The sequence below is a fragment of the Filicampus tigris genome, chromosome 2 (genome assembly GCF_054856515.1).
Source record: "Filicampus tigris isolate MCC_2025a chromosome 2, RoL_Ftig_1.0, whole genome shotgun sequence".
Classification (NCBI taxonomy): Eukaryota; Metazoa; Chordata; class Actinopteri; order Syngnathiformes; family Syngnathidae; genus Filicampus; species Filicampus tigris.
In genome coordinates, this window is record NC_141218.1 from 12157470 (window position 1) to 12178066 (window position 20597).

Here is a 20597-nt window from a genome sequence, read left to right on the forward strand (position 1 = left end):
TGACAAATTTGCTTTGGCCAAATTCCAATCAAAGATTACGTGTTTAAATGGAAATTTAAAGATTGCAATACATCTACCACGTCGCAGCAGTCTTAATCGTTTCGACTGAACAGACAGTTGCGTTTTATAAAAATACCATCTTTCAAGTGGAGCAAGACTTATTGGCCTCGCAGGTTATTTGAGTACTTGTCAACTTGCTCAGCTGTGCTGTTGAAAGAAGCCGAGTGAGATACGCCGATAACGCCGCAATACGTTGGAGTAACCAGGTGCACCCGCCTTCTAGATCAGTGTCCCGTTGCATCGTAATGAGCTTCTGTCACTCAAGTCGCAGGTCCGGTCGCTGAACTGTATGTTGGACTTTGTGTAACACACCCACCTTTCCCTCAGAACTGTTCAGTTACACCACAACAGGTTCGACTGGAAACGGTCTTGCAATTTAGCACAGGGCACGTTTGGGCATGAGTGCCGCCTCCAGCACGACATCATTAATTAAGTGGAATGATTTTGACGCAGTGGCACTGAAAATGATTTTCTCCAACCGTCTCTGCAGAAACAGCCACAGAGAGATAAACAGAGAGCTTAGCAAACAAAACAATATCGCTCTCAGATGAAATAACCGCACTTGTCTGCAGTCCCTTGCGGACTCTGGTCCTCATACTTGTGTCAAGAAGTTTGGCGCTCTGGTGTTCGCTGGAGCGGCGAGCGGCGCAGCTGTCGACCAGACGTTGTCGCACACGGCTTTACTGGAGCATCTGAGGGCAGGCAGGCTTAGGTTTCTGTTTTCTTTGCTGATCCACTGACCTAAGACGCCTTCCCACAAAAAAGGAACGCGGACGATTTGAAACGCTGCACCTCTACTTTAAACACTAACCCATGTGCTCATGCCATCAGTTTCTCTGACGCACACATGCCCTCTGCCTCGTTTATAAATCTGAAAAAAAATCATCTCCAATGCAAACAGTTGCCCCTTTGTACGTGGAGCTGTGTCTCCTGTGGCTGGTATCCAGTTCTGTAACAAGCAGCAGCTGGCTGAGAGGCCTTTTTACTCTGCCGTGGCATCTCTCACACTGATGAATGTGGCATTTGTTGCTTGTTTCGCTGCCACTATTGTTCGGACCTAAAACCGTCTACACAACTACTACAGTCGAGGCTTTGTTGACTGAACAAGATGACGTTTTTGGAAGGCTTCTTTAGCTAAACTATGCGTTGCATTCCTGGAAACTGTTTAACTGAGATTTTGTCAAAAATACAGTCTGGACTGGCATAATCTATTGAAGGGTTTCCTACCTAAAATGGGTCACTGCTTGTGTGAGTAAAATGTTGTCAGCTAATCCACATTTTCCCTGTTCCTTAGTTTTCACAGGTTCTGATTAAGAACAATGTGCAATGAAGTAGTTCACTACCAGACCTCAATTTGATTGTTTTATATTTATGGCCTTACAACAGTTTTTCATTGAAATATTTATTGCAATTATGACTTTACTAATGTGTTAGGTTCGGTTTCTAGCGTATACCACCAAACTAGTGCCAGGATTTTATTTTTACTGTTTCAGGCACACGCCATTGAAAAAATACCATTCATTACTTTTCAATGGCTTTCATTTTTGCAATGTTAGTTTACTACCTTTCCTTTCTTTAAAAAAACAAACAAACATCCTGATATCAGGGGAAAAAAACATTCATAATTTGAGTACTGATTTGAAAAAGTTTAGGAAACTCAACCTTGTAGATTACGGCAGAAACAAATTCTTCACAGAAGACAACCATGTATAGTGACCATCAACTTTTGCTGTTTAAGAACCGTTGAGAACGATGAAAGTTTTTTTCTACTCCCGCTTTTATAATATATTGCAGTGGCTTGACTTCGCAGTGGTAGCAAACTCCCACCTCCTTCTCCCCCCTCTTATGGTTCCAAGAGACTATCCTCACAAGTAGTGCGTCAGTAACCACGGAATGTTTTGTCTGCGGCAGAAAGGCAATTTTATTTAGTTTCGCTGAGGAGATATCGCAGCATAGCTCCATAGCAGACGGTGAGCTCACACGGGATCCCTCGGTGAATAAAACCAATTAAAATCCACTTCAAGGCAAAACATTACTTTTTCATCTGAGCCCTTTAATGGCCTCTTTCCCTCGGCTTAGCTTGTGGCTTTCCCAGCTGGCGCAAACCCAGAATGTCCGTAGAAGGCTATGGTCCAGAGTCAGTGACGTCAGAGTCTCACAGTTGGACTAAGTTCCTGTGTGATTGCATCCTCAACACAGTACACAAAGAGTCAGACCTAACAGAACACCTCAAAATCCTGAAATGTCTGAAGAAAAGAGGATGGATTTTGCCATTCTCAAGCATTTTCGATGAACGCTAAAAGGACTAATGCCAGGTAAACAATCTCCCAAGTGTGCTGACACTTGACTAATCACAGCAACGCAATCTACAACTGTTTTTTAGTCACGCATGTTTGCGTATTTCTCGCTATTGTGATGGGATTCATTTTTGGAGTTGGAACTGGAGCAAAAAGTCATGCGGGTGAAGAAAAGAAAAGGAGGGGGCGGCGGGAGGAAAAAGCGTATGGTGCAGTGCAACAATGAGCTGAAAGTGGGTTAGGGTCACTGAGTTTTTGTTGTCATGAACACTCACTGTTCAGTGTAGGGAAGTCCATTACATTTTTGCATACACTCAAGCATAACACAAGAACTCAAATGTGTTTTTAAAATCCATCTGTAAGATGAGAAGGTCTCAATGAGGGACAAGAGCACATCCCTCATCTTGGATCTCTTGTCCTTAAATTCACTACATGCGTGGGAACTGCCGCTTTGCTCCTCGTGTTTGCTATCCATCCTCCAGGTGTGGGTTCATTGGCCTCGTGGGAGTAAAATTCCACAAGCCCGCTGCTATCCAAACTGTAGTCTCAGCTTTGGCAGAAGTTTGATTCATGCTGCAACTCTCGTTTGGATATATTACAAGTTAAAAGCAATTACAGATACAGATGATGATGCATCTAAATGTTCATTCAATACCCAGTTGTAGAGGTCCTTGGTGGTGACGTAACCCGAGCTTGGTTGGAAGTACCGACTAGCTAGTGATATTTACAGTAAATATTTTTATAGGCCCTGATAGACCAAACCCGACGTCGGAGGTCGTGAAGCGTTGTGGCGTCTTTAAGCGCCGTCTGATTGGTGTAGTGACTACCGTCGTAGTGTCGTAATCCGTCTCTAAGCGTCTGGGGGGCGTTTACGCATGTTGAATCGGCGTCGCCAGTCGTGACATTTGGTCACTCTGATTGGTTGTTAGCTAGCAAATCAGCGCTCGGAGCACCAACGGGAAGTGACAAATGCGGAAAAACAGTGAGCACGCCTACGCTGCCTTAATCTTTTTACAAGTAGAAGAGCGAGGGTTGACAATGTAAATATTTCACAATACCATGTCAAGAACGTGATGGTTTACTTCGCGTGGCAGTTCATCGTGAGCGAAGAATATAGCTGTATGCATTGTTTACGTTTTTATAATCCGCCCCCGGCCAACAGCTTTCCGGTTGGAGTTTTCTAACCATGAGAAATGGTGACTACCGAGTGTATTACATCTTATGCATGCGAAGAAGGTACTTTAATGGTCAGCGTCGCTGTCTGTCGTTGCGATGCATTCCTCCAGCGTGACGTGCCGACAGCCGGCCAAACGCCACAGGGAGTAAGCGCTGTTGGCCAGCGTCTTTTTGACCTATCAGGGCCTTATGTAAAGCATTTCTGGGCCATAAATGAAAAAGAAATAGAATAAAATGAAAACTGGTAACTAGAGCGGTAACCGAACGTGCCTCGTTGTACCATATGACATATGCGCAAATAAGTTCATAGTGCCCAACACGTGCCAAAAAAGAGCGCTTATGGACTTGTTTATGGGTGTTTAACCAAAATAGCAAAAGTTTGAACAAAAGCCTCAGCCACCTGAATGACTGGTGATGTTCATGCATTTTTTTTCAATGACAGAAGAAATGTAAAAAGTATTACGTGTTGTATTTAATGTTTATCATCTTTTTTAAAATAATTTTTTTGATTAAATTATTTTTTTCAAATGCATTTTTGCATTGGCGGGGGTCAACTGTAGACTAAAGATACAAGCTTTTAAAATAATTATTTTGCTCCATCTTCTAGGGGTGTAACGGTACACGTGGGTGTATTAATATGATTCGGTATGGCATGTTCGGTTCGGTCCACTTGCGTTCGGTTCGGTGTATTTATTATAGCGCAAGATTACGCACAGGCGCTATTGTCTGTCGCACGTGGGAGAGGGGGGCGGCGGCACTAAAGAGGAGCAAACGAATACGCAAACAAGCCAGAGCTCGAAGGTCCCCCCCGTACACTGCGGTCTCCTGTTTGGGAACATTCTGGCTGTCCTGTTAAAATCGCAGATGGGGAAAGGTACGTGTAAGTCCCAAAGTTGTGTGCCGACATTTCTACATGTGACACAATTGTCATAGGCTGTTGCTGCTGAGTGTTTAAAGATTTCAGTGTCTTAATAATTTACAAAATTAAGAGACCTTTATTGTTAGTGTATTTTTTTTCTGGTGTAATTTCTTAGAATATCACCCGAATAGTTCACTTTTATTTATTTTTTTCTAAAGAATATAGTATTTACTTGTCATCTTTTCAAAATAAACATAAAAAAAGGGGTTTTTCTTGTACCGAAAATATACTACTGAGTAGAAGGGCGTTCACGTTATTAGGTATTAAATCAATGTATCTTCTATTTAAATTTGGATATTTGTACATGGGAAAATGTCGTCTTCCACAGAGATGTCACAAAATCCCCCAGTCAGTTCATCCGGTCCCAGTGGCCTTAAAAATCGTGGGAATTTCAAAGGAAGGCATGCCGAAATGCTCCCCAGAGTGCACCAATCACGCCGATCACAGATGGCTTGAACATGCAGGAAAGTGCATCTTGGAAAAAGCCATCGTGGTGCTCTTAACATCTCCAGAAAGTAATTATTCCTAAAGACATTCATTAAGCCTCCTCTCTCAGCAGAAGGCCTGCAATAGAAGCGCACCATGCACAATTAGCGAGGCAATGGGATGTTTCTCTCAACCCTCGCTTGCACTGTACATCAGCTCCCCATAACCACAGCTCATGTCGTGCTCTTAACCTTTGCACCGATTGCGCCGCCAAATACGAGGCTATTGAGTCAAACGACATGTTTTCTTTCAGCAGGGGATACTTATTTCTTCGCCTCAGTCTTCCTATTTTATGTGACTGTGTATCTGTTGGCGTTCTTTTTGTTTTGGCCAGACACATTTCTCACATTTTATGGCGTCCGTGCGGTCATTCTTCCACTGGAATGGAAATTTCAACTGTAACGTATGCGAGCGGTGCTGTTAAAATAACCTCCACTGTAAGAGCATCCCGTGAGTTTACTCGGCCCAGATTTGTTTTCCCTTCACTGCTTATTGCCGAGTTCAAAGCTAACTGCTGTTTGATGGTCTCTCCTGCCAGCAGCCAGAGGGATGACACGCTCATTTCCTTCGAAAGGATGTGTTATAGTCGGTTATCCCGAGCCTGAGGAAATTTAAGATTAGCTGAGCCTAATTATCCGAAAAGTACAAAATCAATGGCTAAGTACAGGGTATGATTTTAAAGTTAGCCTTAAAATACCTTAACACTCGGTATATTAAGCTCAGTGATTAATAAATAAGCCACATGTATCCATCCATCCATTTTCTGTAGCGCCTGTCCTCATTAGGGTCGCAGGTGGGAGGAAGACTGTGTACCATGCAAGTGCAGTAAGAACATACAGGAAGGCCGAAGCCAAAATCCAAACTCTGAACTTCAGGACTCGGAGGCAGACGTGATAACCACTAGTTCACCGGCTGCCAACTGCACATACAAATATAAAAGGGGGGAAAAAAAGCTGCTTTTTTCGATATTAAGTCGATCACCTTTAATTTGAAGGCTGCATTACGTAGGATTTTTGGCATGATGATGAGTGTGTAGATTTGAATACTATACCAAAAGTGTCAATAATTTGATCCAAAAACGTGAACAGTTAACACTTAAAACATGGATCGTATTCAAAATTTCAGTGAGCATGATTTTATTGAGTTAAAAGATAAGTTAATAATATAAGAAAATGCGACACTCCCTGGATTGAGAAAATCTTTAAATAAACTGCATATTTGTTCAAGCCACAGGGGTTTGAGCTGGATGAAAATGTTTGCATGGCAAAATACTGTTTATTTGACTGTGAGTCTTTTTTTCCATTAATCTAAGTGTACTCTTTTCTTCCACTAAGGATTTCGGAAAATCAGCCTGGACGATCTGCGCAAGGCCTACATCGTCAAGGATGTGCAACAGTACATCCTCCACCGCTTGGATCAGGAAGAGGCCCTGAGGCAACATCTCACCAAGGAGACGGCAGAGATGCTCAACCAGCTCCACATCAAGAGCAGCGGGTGCTTCCTCTACCTGGAGCGAGTGCTGGACGGCGTGGTGGAAAACTTCATCATGCTGCGTGAGATCCGCGACATCCCCGGCACGCTGAATGGCCTCTACCTGTGGCTCTGCCAGAGACTGTTTGTCAGGAAACAGTTTGCCAAAGTTCAGCCCATCCTCAACGTTATCCTGGCCACGTGCAGGCCGCTCACAGTCAAGGAACTGTACCACGCAGTCTGGACCAAAAACACCACACTGACATTGGAAGAGTTTCAGAAAAAGATGGACATCCTCTCCAAGTTGTTGGTGGATGGTTTCGGGAGCACCAAAATCCTTTTCCACTACAGTTTTGCAGAGTGGCTGCTGGATGTGAAACATTGCACACAAAAATACCTGTGCAATGCTGCGGAGGGACACCGGATGTTGGCTATGAGTTACACCTGCCGGGCAAAGCAGCTCAAACCTTGCGAAGTTCAGGAATTTGCGCTTCACCTAGTGAATTCCAATCTGCAGATGGAGCCGTTCAATTTGGCTCTTTGGATGGTCTGGAATGGAACCCCCGCCAAAGATTCTCTGACCACCTCCATACCAAGGGAACAAGAGGTTTTGCAACTTTTAGTCAAAGCCGGTGCTCATGTGAACAATGAAGACGACCACGCTTCGTGTATCGTACAACAGGCCCTGGAGAGAGAGGACTCCATACGGACTTTATTGGATAACGGGGCCTCAGTGAACCAGTGTGACTCAAGCGCTAGAACTCTTCTCTCCAATGCGGCGTACAGTGGAAACCTTGATGTTGTCACCTTGCTCATCTCCAGAGGGGCGAACATGGAGCTGGAGGACAACCATGGACAAACCGCGCTCACTCTCGCCGCCAGGCAGGGCCACACCAAAGTGGTCAACTGCCTCATTGGCTGCGAGGCCAACATCAACCACACGGATCACGATGGCTGGACGGCACTGCGCTCAGCCGCATGGGGAGGACACTCGGAGGTGGTGTCCGCTTTGCTGTATGCCGGCGCCAAAGTGGACTGCGCTGATGCCGACGGTAGGACAGCTTTGAGGGCAGCCGCTTGGGGGGGTCATGAGGACATCGTGCTGAACCTTCTTCAGCATGGGGCTGAAGTCAACAAGGCCGATAATGAAGGAAGAACAGCCCTCATCGCTGCTGCCTATATGGGACACAGGGAGATAGTGGAGCACCTCTTGGACCATGGGGCAGAGGTCAACCATGAGGATGTGGATGGTCGGACCGCCCTTTCGGTGGCAGCTCTCTGCATCCCCGCCAGTAAAGGCCACGCCTCTGTGGTGAGTCTTCTCATTGACAGGGGGGCAGAGGTAGACCACTGCGACAAAGACTGCATGACTCCTCTCCTGGTGGCTGGCTACGAAGGACACGTAGATGTTGTAGATCTGCTTCTGGAAGGCGGTGCCGACGTAGACCACACAGACAACAACGGACGCACCCCTCTCCTCGCGGCTGCATCCATGGGCCACGCATCTGTTGTCAACACGCTGCTATTCTGGGGCGCGGCGGTGGACAGCATTGACAGCGAGGGCAGGACGGTGCTGAGCATTGCATCCGCTCAGGGCAACGTGGAGGTGGTCCGGACTCTGCTTGACAGAGGTCTGGATGAGAACCACCGGGACGATGCAGGCTGGACCCCATTGCACATGGCATCCTTCGAAGGTCACCGGCTGGTGTGCGAAGCGCTGATCGAGCAAGGCGCTCGATGCACGGAGGTGGACAACGACGGCAGGATACAGCTGATACTGGCCGCACAAGAGGGACACTACGATTGCGTCCAAATCCTTCTAGACAACAAGTCATGTATAGACCAGAGAGGCTACGATGGGAGGAATGCTCTCAGGGTGGCAGCGCTTGAAGGCCATCGGGATGTCGTGGAGCTTCTGCTGAGCCACGGTGCCGACATTGACCACAAGGACGCCGACGGACGCCCAACACTGTATATACTGGCGCTGGAAAACCAACTGGCGATGTCAGAGTACTTCCTGGATAACGGCGCCAACGTGGAAGCGTGTGACACAGAAGGCAGGACAGCCCTCCATGTGTCCTGCTGGCAGGGCCACTTGGAAACGGTGCGGCTGCTCATCAACTACCACGCTGATGTCAACGCCTGCGACAATGAGAAGCGCTCTGCCCTGCAGTCGGCCGCCTGGCAAGGCCACACCAAAGTTGTGCAATTCCTGATAGAAAATGGCACACGGGTCGACCACACATGCAACCAGGGTGCAACGGCCTTAGGCATTGCCGCCCAGGAGGGTCACATTGAGGTGGTCCAGATACTTCTTGAAAACGGTGCCGACCCAAACCACGCTGACCAGTTTGGACGCACGGCAATAAGGGTGGCGGCCAAAGGGGGCCACTCCACTATTATCAAACTCTTGGAAAAGTATGGTGCCACGACTTTAAATGGCAGTAATCCATCACCGGTGCACACCATGGATGACAAAATGACGGGTAAAATGCAGTCGCTCACCATAAAATCCAGCAGTTCCGGCAGCACTGGTGCGGGAGATCTGCAGTCATCGGGGCGCGGTCTCACCAACGGGCCCGTCCATGCATTCAGTTCACCATCGGAATCCCCTGACTCCACGGTGGACAGACAGAAATCATCGCTGTCCAACAATTCGCTCAAGAGCTCCAAGAACTCATCCCTGAGGACCACCTCGTCCACAGCCACAGCACAGACGGTTCCCATTGATAGCTTCCACGGCATGACCTTCACCGAACAAATCCAGCAACACTCGCTGCCCCGCAGCCGCAGCAGGCAGTCCATCGTCTCGCCTAGCTCCACCACAAAATCCATCGGTCAGCAGCCACCACCGTCGCCGTCCAACGAATTTGACTGGTCGCTGCTGAAACCCAGTCTCAAGTCGACAAAGGGAACCAAGATCGTAAACGGCACCACGAACAGCAAAGGAGGACTGGACAAGAAAAAATCTAAGAATGGCAGCTCCACACAAGGCCAGGTACTCGAGTACGAGATGACCCAAATGGACAAGCGTCTTGCTTTCAATAAATCGCTCGCCAAGGACCCCCATTGCAAGGTGGTGATTGGCGGCTCAGCACAGCAAGACCAGCTCTTCATCCACAAACAGAGCTGCGTTGAGAAGAAACGCAACGGCATCATGACCAACCCCAACTACCACCTACAGGGTCACCAGGTCTTCCTGGGGCGGGTGTCGGTTCCCTGTGGCCCCCAGAACCGAGGCCACCACCAGGAAATCCTGGAGAGCTACCCCGTCGGAGACACAGAGCTAAGCCTTAAACAAGCTCTCAGACTGCAGATTGAAGGATCGGACCCCGGCTTCAACTACAAAAAGGAGACCCCTTTATAGTTGCTGGTGTCAAAGACAGAGACAGCAAATTCGCAATGACTGACTTTTAAGACGTTGCTGGATTGCATCTAATCAGACTTGCATGAAGAATGTTCTCCAGCTGGACTGTTTCCTCCCCGAGAAACACGCAAATCCTTCCTGAATGCCGGCGGTCACAAACGTGCCAAAGCAACTGTGTTGGGAAGATCTCAAAAAGTAAAAACCTTACTACTGGGGGCCGGGGGTTGATGGGTTGCTTCCTCAAGGCTTTCTGTGGACTGATACGCAATGTGCCTACGTTCTGTTACAGCTTTCTCTGTGCGAAACTATCATTATAATTTAATAAAATGCTATTTAATGAAAAAAAAAAAAAAAGAAGTGTATGCACTTTGGAAAGAGTCAAATGACAGACGTGCTTTTCTTTTATTTACTCTGGAAGCCCATCCTTATTTTATCCACAGTCTGTGACTATTCATTTTTATTGTTTTGTCGGGTGTGTGTAGCGTATGAACACCAGGACGTTGTATCAATAGGCGCGCTTTTCTCCAAATATTCTTTTACGTTCCATGTTAAAAGTAGTCCTGGAGATTTGAGAGCATATTTATTATTTTGGAAAAAAGCCACTTTTTGTTGCGCTCCGCTCTACCATGGTGCTGTTTGTTCCGAACAAGTTGCCTGCAGCTATTTTTTGACTCACGTTGTGTACTAAGTGTTTCAAGACAAAAAGGATAACAAAGGTAAATTTTTGTCCCCATGGGATTTCTTTTCTTCTTTTCAGTTGTGTGTGTTAATATATATTTTTTTGCGGCTGCATAAGAATATTAAATAAATCCACGGTGTTATTGTCCGCATTGGTTTGGTGCTAAACTCCCGGTAAACGCGGTTCTGTTGTGTGTAACGTTGTCAACGGGTCAAATGCGAGAGGCACAGGAATGGCTGAAAAGAGAGTTTGGATTTTACTCTTGAAAGCCAAAGTTGGAAAAAAACAGTCAGTCAGTCAAAATGGTAATTAAAAAAAAAGACATCTGGTTTTCATTAAGTCTGCAGTTACAGGCTGTGTCATATTTTTGCATCATGTTCTGCTATTTTCACCAAGGACTACAATCATGGCGACGTGTCGCATGTACAAACACTGTCAGTCCAGTAGGAAAAAAACAAAACAAAACAAAAAGTTTGCTATCTTATATGTTCAACTGCTCAGTGTTTTGTCTGCCATCTTGGGGAGGCTGGGACTGTAAATATCTCACTATGTACATTCAACATTCATTTACATCCTGTATCATATGAAGTGGAATTTTTCCTCATGTATATTAAAAATGCTTAATAAACATATTTGCTTTACTGCTGGGAAAAAAAACAACTGTATTTTTTGTCCACCTGATGTGAAAAAAAAAAACAAGGTGGGGCAAGCTGCTGTGCTTGTGTTTTTTTTTTTTCCAGGTACTCAGACAAACAGGCAAAAGCCTGGGTTGTTAGCGGAAGTTGCCGCAAGCAACATTTTTTTTTACATCAATTGTAAATGCTATTTATTTTTAAAGGGATGGTTGGGACGGGATGGCCATGTTTTCACTAACAAGTTAATTTTATATATTTTTTGATCAGGAAAATTAAAAGAGTAATCATTTTCAAATGCATCGATAAATTTGGGAGAAATTAGGAAATAAGTGACTCCATGAATCACGCCTCTTGTTAATGACGAGAAAGGCCGCGCCCCCTACCGTTCCTCAACTACCAGAGAAGAGTCCAGTTGCCTCGATTTAACATTTCTAGTTTAGATTACATGGATGACTGACAATCTCCACAGACACAGATAGCTATCACATTGTTTTTTTTTTTTTTAATATTTATATTTCATAATGAAAATAAGTTTAAATTACATAGACAATTATGCTATTAGGCTAATGACTCATTAATATAGGCAACTGATTCTATGCCCAGAACAGAAGACTACACAGCGTTGTAAATGTGACTCTCTTAGATGGCTAAAGTCTCATTCACAATTTTTGTGTGGCATTAAAACTGTGGGATTTTGGCGATAAAAATGGTTGAATTCCTAATGATAAGACCTTCTGGTGCATTGATTTGTAATGCGGATGGTCCAAAGATGTGGAGTTGTTCCCCTGAGGAGCAAATATGTCCTTCACGTCGCACCATTTTCTCCCTGATGTTCTACTTGCTGATTAGAGGACGAGGTGAATCAGCCCCCCGCTGTCTCAAAGCTGTGTGTGGGGGCACACACACACACGCACGCACACACACACACACACACACACACACACACCGATGCGTCATGCGGCACTTTTTGTTCCACCTTGGCCACCCGCTAAGAGTGGATTAAGCTCCAATGCTGCAGAACTCTTTGCTGCAAGGTACTTAGCAACAGAGGTAGAAGAAGTACTCAAAGTAGAAGTACAGATTCTTGTATTTAATTAAAAAAATACATGGGTAAAAGTAGAATAACTGATTCATTGCATTTAAGTAAGATAAATTTAAAATATTGCTGTCCGTGTCGATTTCTGACTGGTTTTGCACACTTTCCATGTTGCACACTGATGTCGTCTTCTTGATGTGACGTTTCACTTCGCCAGGCTCTCACTTTGGGAATTATTTCTTTTCATGATTTGTTTTTTTTTGTATGATGTTTAATTACTTTACTTAGACTTCACGTCCGCTGATAGTGTAGTGGTACACACGCCCGAGTTGTGTGCGGGCAGCGTGGGATCAATTCCCGCTCAGTGATGGTGTCTGTGTGTGCCCTGCGACTGGCTGGCGACCAGTTCGGGGTGTAGTCTGCCTTCGCCCGTTGACGGCTGGGATAGGCTCCAGCAACTCCCCGCGACCCTGTATAGGATAAGCGGTTTGGAAGATGACATGACATGACTTAGACTTCACTAGGCATTTTCTTAAATTACTTCACACTTGTTTAAAAAGGGAACAATGCCAAAGTGCCACATTTAAAATGATAATCATTTAATATTAACTTTTGGTTAATATATTTAATATAATGAATGTAATTTTAGTCAATCAATGTTCATCTTATTAATGTAGTTGTCACTTAATATAGTATAAAAACAATGCAATTTTAGTCGATTAATTGGAATACAATAAAATTAACAGTTGTAAACATTTAATATAATTACTGTAGTTTTGATTAAGGAATTGGAAAATCCAACCATTATCCAATCCTCTTATTATCACAAGGGTCGCGTGCTGGAGCCTATCCCAGCTGTCTCCGGGCAGGAGGCGGGGTACACCCCAAACTGGTTGCCAGCCAATTGGAATTGGAAAATAATTGATTTAATTTTGGCGATTTAATGTAATAATGAATTTAATTTTAGTCCACTGATAAGAAGGTTCATTTTAAAATGACTATTTTAGTCATTTTACATAAGTGACATAATTTCAATATCATTTATTTTTTGTTCAATTCAATTACAACAAAATGTAATGTTATATAATTTCTGTTAATTTAATTGATTATCTTTTTTTTTTAAATGTTAATTGTTAATCATTTGCACTTTTGCACCATGTTAAACTTGAATGTTTTCTGTAACTTCAAAGATTAAAGTTAGTTTTGCTAAAAACTAATCACTCGTGATGTAGCTCAATCTAAACTCAAAACCCGGTGGCGCTGCTACATTGATTGTCGTCTGTTTCATCCAATGGCGCATCGACGGTCACCAAAAAGCCAGCCAAGGATAACAAAGTCATAGAAACCCAAGTCACAGAGCCGAGAGTAATACTAAACTGAGTGAATGCTCTAATTTTATTACTATTGAAATATTAATGATAAACTCATTCAATGCCAGACATTTTCAGACCCCCTTTTACACTAGCTTTTGAAAAAAAATTTAAATAAGTTCCTGGGACTGAATGGCCGGACTGCGAAAAGATAAACTTGTCTCTGGCAGTGAATGAGTTAATGAAATTATTGATGTCATTCACTCTTAACACTCATCAAGAGATGCTTTTCTCTACATTTTTATTGTTGGGCGAAACTGAACCAAGACAATTTTAATGCTTCATTTTACCACATCACTCCCAATAAATACAAACATGGAGTATTGTGGCATTGCCGTCCCTGTGACTGTGAAAGCCATTTGGTGTGAATTTTCAGCACTGTGATTTTTTTTTTTTTTTTTTTTTTTTGTGCATTGTGGGCTATTAACGAGTAAACCATCTGGAAGTGATGTCATGTCTTTCTTTCTTTTTGGTGCCAGCGGCCACATCTGCTTCTTCTCCACCCAGGATGCCCTTATTAGTCATGTTGTTGTTGTTGTGGATACCGACTGACTTAACAGCGCTTTGCATACCATGGCCACGCTGCTAAATTAGCACAAAACCTGGACACGGGATGAAGTTTGGGTAAAATGTTTTGTTTTTTTCATTGACTTTTTTTCCCACATAACATTTATTCCAAAAGAAGGACTAGCATCAGTAAGGGCTGTTAAGTGAACATCACCAGTCAATCACATTGATTTGGGATCATTTTGATGAATTTCCTAGTAGCAGTCAAGGTTATTATAGTTAACAAAAACTAATGACATAATTAAAACCAAGATTGAAAAAAGTAAAAAAAAACATTTTTGTTAATGATACAAAATAAAAATGCTTAAAAAAAGTAACTGAAACTACATTTTATCTTAATAAATCTAAATAGGACTAACCTTATTATAGCGAAAATGTTCTTTGTTGTCATCTTTGTAAATTAATACATGAGCTTCCGGGGTTCATTTTAAATGTATTTATTATATTATTGTTGTACATCCATGGCTACGGAAAGAGGAAGGTCAGTTGTTTGAGAATTGTAATTTACTTCACTACACAATATTTAGTGACAGTTTTTTTCTTCCTTGCACTCGACAAATACTGAATTTAAAAAACAAAAACTAGTCCTAAAACTGGCGGCACGGTGGTCGACTGGTTAGCACGTCCGCCTCACAGTTCAGAGGTCGTGGGTTCGATCCCGGCTCCGGCCTCCCTGTGTGGAGTTTGCATGTTCTCCCCGTGCCTGCGTGGGTTTTCTCCGGGCACTCCGGTTTCCTCCCACATTCCAAAAAACATGCATGGTAAGTTGATTGGATACTCTAAATTGCCCCTAGGTGTGATTGTGAGTGTGGATGTTTGTCTCTGTGTGCCCTGCGATTGGCTGGCAACCTATTCAGGGTGTCCCCCGCCTACTGCCCAAAGACAGCTGGGATAGGCTCCAGCACACCCCGCGACCCTTGTGAGGAGAAGCGGTACAGATAATGGATGGATGGATAGTCCTAAAACTACCGTGGTAAAAACTAAAATAAACCATTTTCAAAAAAATAAAAACTAATAAATACTAACAAACATTCTACATTTAACTTCTGGGCAGGGGTCCTTGAGACTTTTTTGCGTGTCCTCTACCGATAAACGTGTCCACCTGATTTTGTGTCAATTGGTTGAACTGGTGCTGGGGGTTGATTTTCTTTCTAGCTTTCTAGCAGATAGTATTGAGCAAGAAATGATGGCTTCAAACCAAAATTGCCAACTGTGTGTTCAATTCCAGGCATGGGTCCTTGAGACTTTTTCATTTGTTCTCTTATGACAGACATGTCCACCCAATTTCATGTTGATCGGTAAAACTGGTGTTGGGGCTGAAATGTTTTTCTCTGCAGGATTGCGACTGAGTGACAAATGAATCAAACCAAAATGGCAAACTTCCTGTTCAATTCCAGGTGTGGGTCCTTAAGACATTTTTTATTCATCCTGTCGATTGGTGAAAATTGTGTTAGGGGCAGGTTTAAAAAAAAAAAAAAAAAAAAAACTTCAGTGGTGCTACTGAGTGAGGAATTTCAAACCAAACTGGCTGACTACCTGTTAAATTTTATGTATGGGTCCTTGAGGGGTTTTCAAGCAGCCTGTTATGATAGAAATAACCACCCAATTTCATCAGTCTAACGGGTGCTGGAGGCTGATTTATTTTTATTTTTTTTCTGCAAATTTTCCAGGGGGTGAGTGAGAAAATCCAGGCATGGGTCCTTCAGACTTTTTTCACCCAATTTTGTGTCGATTGGTCAAACTGGTGTCAGGGGTATTTTTGTAATTTGCTGCAAGTGACAAATGACCAAAACGGCTGACTTAGTTAAATTCCAAATTTCCAGCAGGTGCTTCTGTGAGTGAATTTTAGGGGGGTCATTTTAGAGACCCCTAAAATACTTAGCTATTTTCTCTCCTGGCCCTTGATGTTGATGGATCTCTCCATCCTTTCCGTCCTCCTTTGCATTCCCTCATTCATCACGTTTGTCACTTTCCTGTCTCTGGAGCTCATTCTTAACATTTCCTTTTTTATTCATGCTGCTTTCCTGATGTTTTTGTTTATGTGGACTCTTTCCCTTCCTTCCTGTCTCTCAGGCAGACATCAACTCCACTGCTGCAGAGTTCATCTTGGGATAAAACCCAACATTCTCTCTCGCTCTTTCTCTCAAACGCACACGCGCGCACATGCACACGCGCGCGCACACACACCGTGTGTTCATTGAATCAAAGTGGTATGCGTGACGGTGCCCGGGGACAGATGGAGAAAAGTAAAGCAGAAGAAGAAGAAAGAAAGATCTTCTCTAATGCAGGAGGACGATTATCGGCACGAGAGGTCACATGACATTCAAGGTGGATTCTTTTGGGTTGGCACTTGACTTTTGTTTTATGGCGCAGTTGAGTTTTGGCCAGAGTGTTTCAGAGATCTGACTTGATGACTTTTGCAGCTGATGTTGAATTTCGACATGACATCTGTTTTCGACCATCACGTAATCAATGCGTGAGTCACGTTGAGCACCAACCTTGCACAATAGAACATAAACAGAACACCTACAAATAACACGCCAAGTACAAAGTACACAAAAATCTGTCTGTGGCGTGATTAACTCGCTCTGCGTGCCAGTTAGTCATGATGACCACCATCTTTAAGCATTAGAAATAAACATAGAAACATAAACAGAATACCTAGAAATTACGATTAATCCACAAAGAAAAAGTAAAAAGTTCAAAGCACATTCGGTCACTCAAAAGGTCCCACCATGTCCGTGTGATATTGAATGCAGAAATTATTTTTCCCAGTTATTCATAATAACCACCAATTTACACAATAGAAATGAAAAGAACATCTTGACATAATCCACAGACTCACTCTCTCTCTCTCTCTCTCTCTCTCTCTCTCTTTCTCTCTCTTTCTCTCTCTTTCTCTCTCTTTCTCTCTCTTTCTCTCTCTTTCTCTCTCTTTCTCTCTCTTTCTCTCTCTTTCTCTCTCTTTCTCTCTCTTTCTCTCTCTTCTCTCTCTTCTCTCTCTCTCTCTATATATATAATAAATATACATATATAAGGTTTTGTTATGCACGTCAATACGGTTACTTCTTTCGCCTGCTACTCTCTATTACCACCACTTTGCAGAATAGAAATAAACAGAATGAATAGAAATAATCCACAACACAGTCCACGGCATTCGAAGACACCTTGAGTTTAAGATCGTACAATGACACATACAGAGTCCTTGGCAGGGATGCAAGCCAGGTGTCTTGGGTACGACTATAACTGAAATTCTTCTACAAAACGCAACTAAAGGCAAAGTCCATTTTTTTTGTTGTCGTCTCCACAGGGACAGTAAACAAGTCTGGCAGCATCGGCGTATAATTGCATGTTACGCTCAGAGAGAGCTTCTATTCTTACCAGTGCACTCGTGTGTCTGTCTGTGTGTGGGTGTGTGCGTGCGTGTGTGGGAAGTCAAGAGGCTAGTCTGATTAACCTACACTGCTCTCAAAAAGCTTGGGATATTGGACTTATGGCTGAAATTTTCATGGTAAAACAAACAAACAAAGAAAACTTTACAGGCGAACTTTGGCATGGTCTAAACTTGTGATTGCACTTGTCCAACTCAGGGGTGGAGCTAAGTGGTGGCCAATGGCAGCCACTCTCTAGCCACCACACTGAGCGCCCATTGGTTATCAAGTTCAACACCTGATATTAGGGATGTTCCGATCAGGTTTTATGACACCGATACCGATCATGCATGAGTGAGATCGGCCGATACCGATTCCGATCACATGGAATATCTGTATATTTTTCCATTTATTTATTATGACTGCTATTATGCAATATTATCTGGAAAAAAACCCAGCCATATTATTACCCTAATTTTGACAAAAATCTATATATATTTTCAAAAGCATGAAGAAATACAAAACCGTTGCTGGCACAATACAACAATTACTCAGTCACAAAGGTAACTGAAAAAATTAAATTTACCAGCTTTTAGTAACAGTTTGTAACAGATCAAAATAATCATCAGTCTCAAAAGACTTAATTATGCAAAAAGTCAAATAAATAACATGCCACCTAAACATTGCATGGTTCAGAATATAATCAAAGTAGAAAAAATAGTCACATGCAGGCTTCACTCAAATAAACTATTCCATGAGTTCGGACATACTACGTCACACACAGCCAAACAGCGTCCTGTTCACTCGGCGGATGTTTTTTTTCATACTTATTTATTTATTTTATTTTTTTAAGAGTTTTTACAGTGGCTCTGTGTGACACACCGCAGTGTACGGGGGACCTTTGAGCTCTGGCTCTGTTTGGCTGTGTGACGTAGTATGCCCGATGCCGATTGGCTGCCGCGAGGCACAAGGGCCAAAAAGTTGACTCGTTTTACACGCGACGAATGGGGCAAATGGACAGATTTTCGGTGCTTCACTCCGCGTCCAACAGCTGCAAACGCATCATTCACACCGCCCCCGCCCGCGCGAGCTACACTGACTCCAGTTGAAACGCGCCGCCAGAAAGGCTCCCACTGCAGTTGGTGTGAACGTAGCAGACGCGCCTCCGCAGCGAGCAGAGGGGGAGGGACGCAATACGGCCATAGGCTGCGAAGCATGAGCTGCGGGCGATTGGATGTTTTGATCGGCAACAAAAGGCTTTGATCGAATATTCAGATCACGTCATTTTTGATGAAAATCGACCGACCATGATCGGTGCCCGATCGATCGGAGCATCCCTACCTGATATTGTTTGGCTCGGTTGTGTTGAAAGCAATTTTCACTTTCAACCAAGTATATTTTACATGACACCAGACATTGATGTCATCTAATTATCTGACCGCAGGATTCTGTGTCTTTCTGAGTCTTTCCAGTGGCATCTGGAATGGAAAATGTGCCGTAATGGTTCAGTTTGGACACATGAAAGACTAGGCTGGGTTTCAAGATGGGTCAGTTATTTAGGTTCAACTTTAGGTTAGGTGTGTCTTTGAGTCACCTCCTGGTTGTGTGTCATTAAAACCAGGATGGAAAAGCCAGAAGCACTTCTTCCCTCTGTGGTTTCTGCCACAAAATCATGATATCATCGGATGAAATCCTCCTAAAGTCTACTTTAGGACTTCTCAAGCATTAACTGTTACACTGAATTTACACTGCATGGTTTAGATGACACAATCTGGATATGTGTAAAAGAAAAAAACTAATTTTGATTTGCAGCACACACAAAAAAAAAAAACCCACCAAACGACGGCTAACAACTCGAGAATACTCACGGCATCGGGGACTGGTAAGTCATGGTAGCACTGTACTTGCACAAAGTTAGAATTGTGCCAAAATATATTTTCCTCAACTATATTTAAGGTCCCTATTAAGAGCCAACCTTCAAAAATTCCTGGTTTCCTGCAATTCATCTCTTGCCCTGTGTTGCTCCGCGACATCTGGATTTTGGCCTGTTTTATTGCCGCTTCACTTCCTTGTATGGGATGTTGTTGATTTTTGTGAACCGAAGGCCTGTTAACTTATTTAAGACGCGTGTGTAATTAAGGGCTATATAAATAAAAATGACTTGACTTTATTTCTGTTTAGTACCACATATTCCATTTAATTACCACCAAAACCTCAAACTGAAAATTCCTGAAAATTTGAAACTTCAACGCGAACATGTTTTGATAGCGTGTCCAGAATGAGCACATTTTCCAAATGAGTAATGTACATAATTGACAGTGAAAAAAAAAATTATAGAGTAAATTACAGATGTTGTACTTTTTTAATTGGGCAAAGGAGTTGAAACATACTGTTTTTTTTTACCAAAGTCTTGTATTTAACATAAGTGTCTGTACTTCTACTTCAGTACAATGTGTGAGTACTTTTGTCACCTCTGCTCTCTTGTTTGATTCGTGGCACCTTCCTCCATTGTGTCGCCCTGTGTGAGCTCGCCCACCAGTCGCGGCTCTTGGAGAATGTAGGTCAGGCGCTACAAAGAAGGAGGTTACGGTGTGTCCGTATTCAAGCGGCCTGGTGTAACCCCCCCCGCAGGTCAACACACATTAACTCTTTTGTGGGTACAAATTTGTTCGAGACCATACCTTAAATAAAAGTTAATAACATGGAGAGGACAAGGTCATGCGCATCAACAATGGAATGGATTGTGGAATTGTGCTAAATGGCGATGCTGGATAAATTGCATGTGTGGTGACCAAGTGGGGTATTTTTTTTTTTTTTTTTTTTTTTATACAGTAAATTTTGCCAAGAACTCTGATGTGAATGCAGTTTGAAAGCAATGTTTAAGTTTTGAGTCCTCTATGTAAGGAAATGTGTGAGGCAGTATGAAGCAATTTAGACTAAAAATGTTGTTTTTGATTACAGCAAGTAATGGCTTGCCTACAAAACTGAATGTATTTGACTATTTCCATTGATCTTTTGACATAAATTTGTTTCAGCAACCTGGGAAACAAGAACTGGTATTTTATGTATGCTTTTTCACGAGCTACAAAGATAATTGTGAGTTGCTTGTTAGCTCCAAAAGGTTTTGTTTTTAACTGCTTTTAATGTTATACGAGCCTTTAGGG

General features: G+C 43.1%; 1 protein-coding gene and 1 long non-coding RNA gene across 7 annotated transcripts in view; one reads left to right on the forward strand and one right to left on the reverse strand.

The window, feature by feature from the left end:
- Window positions 1–11095, forward strand: part of ankrd50 (ankyrin repeat domain 50) — a 51169-nt gene extending 40074 nt beyond the window's left edge. For all 6 annotated transcript variants that reach the window (XM_086056931.1, XM_086056915.1, XM_086056928.1 and 3 more), the window contains one exon: window positions 6273–11095. In XM_086056931.1, the coding sequence (XP_085913057.1) occupies window positions 6273–9775 (3503 nt within the window). In that variant the 3' untranslated portion in view covers window positions 9776–11095. The remainder of the gene's footprint in view (window positions 1–6272) is intronic.
- LOC147151405 (uncharacterized) overlaps window positions 1–20597 on the reverse strand; it is a 139173-nt gene that overhangs the window by 11064 nt on the left and 107512 nt on the right. The window lies entirely within an intron of this gene.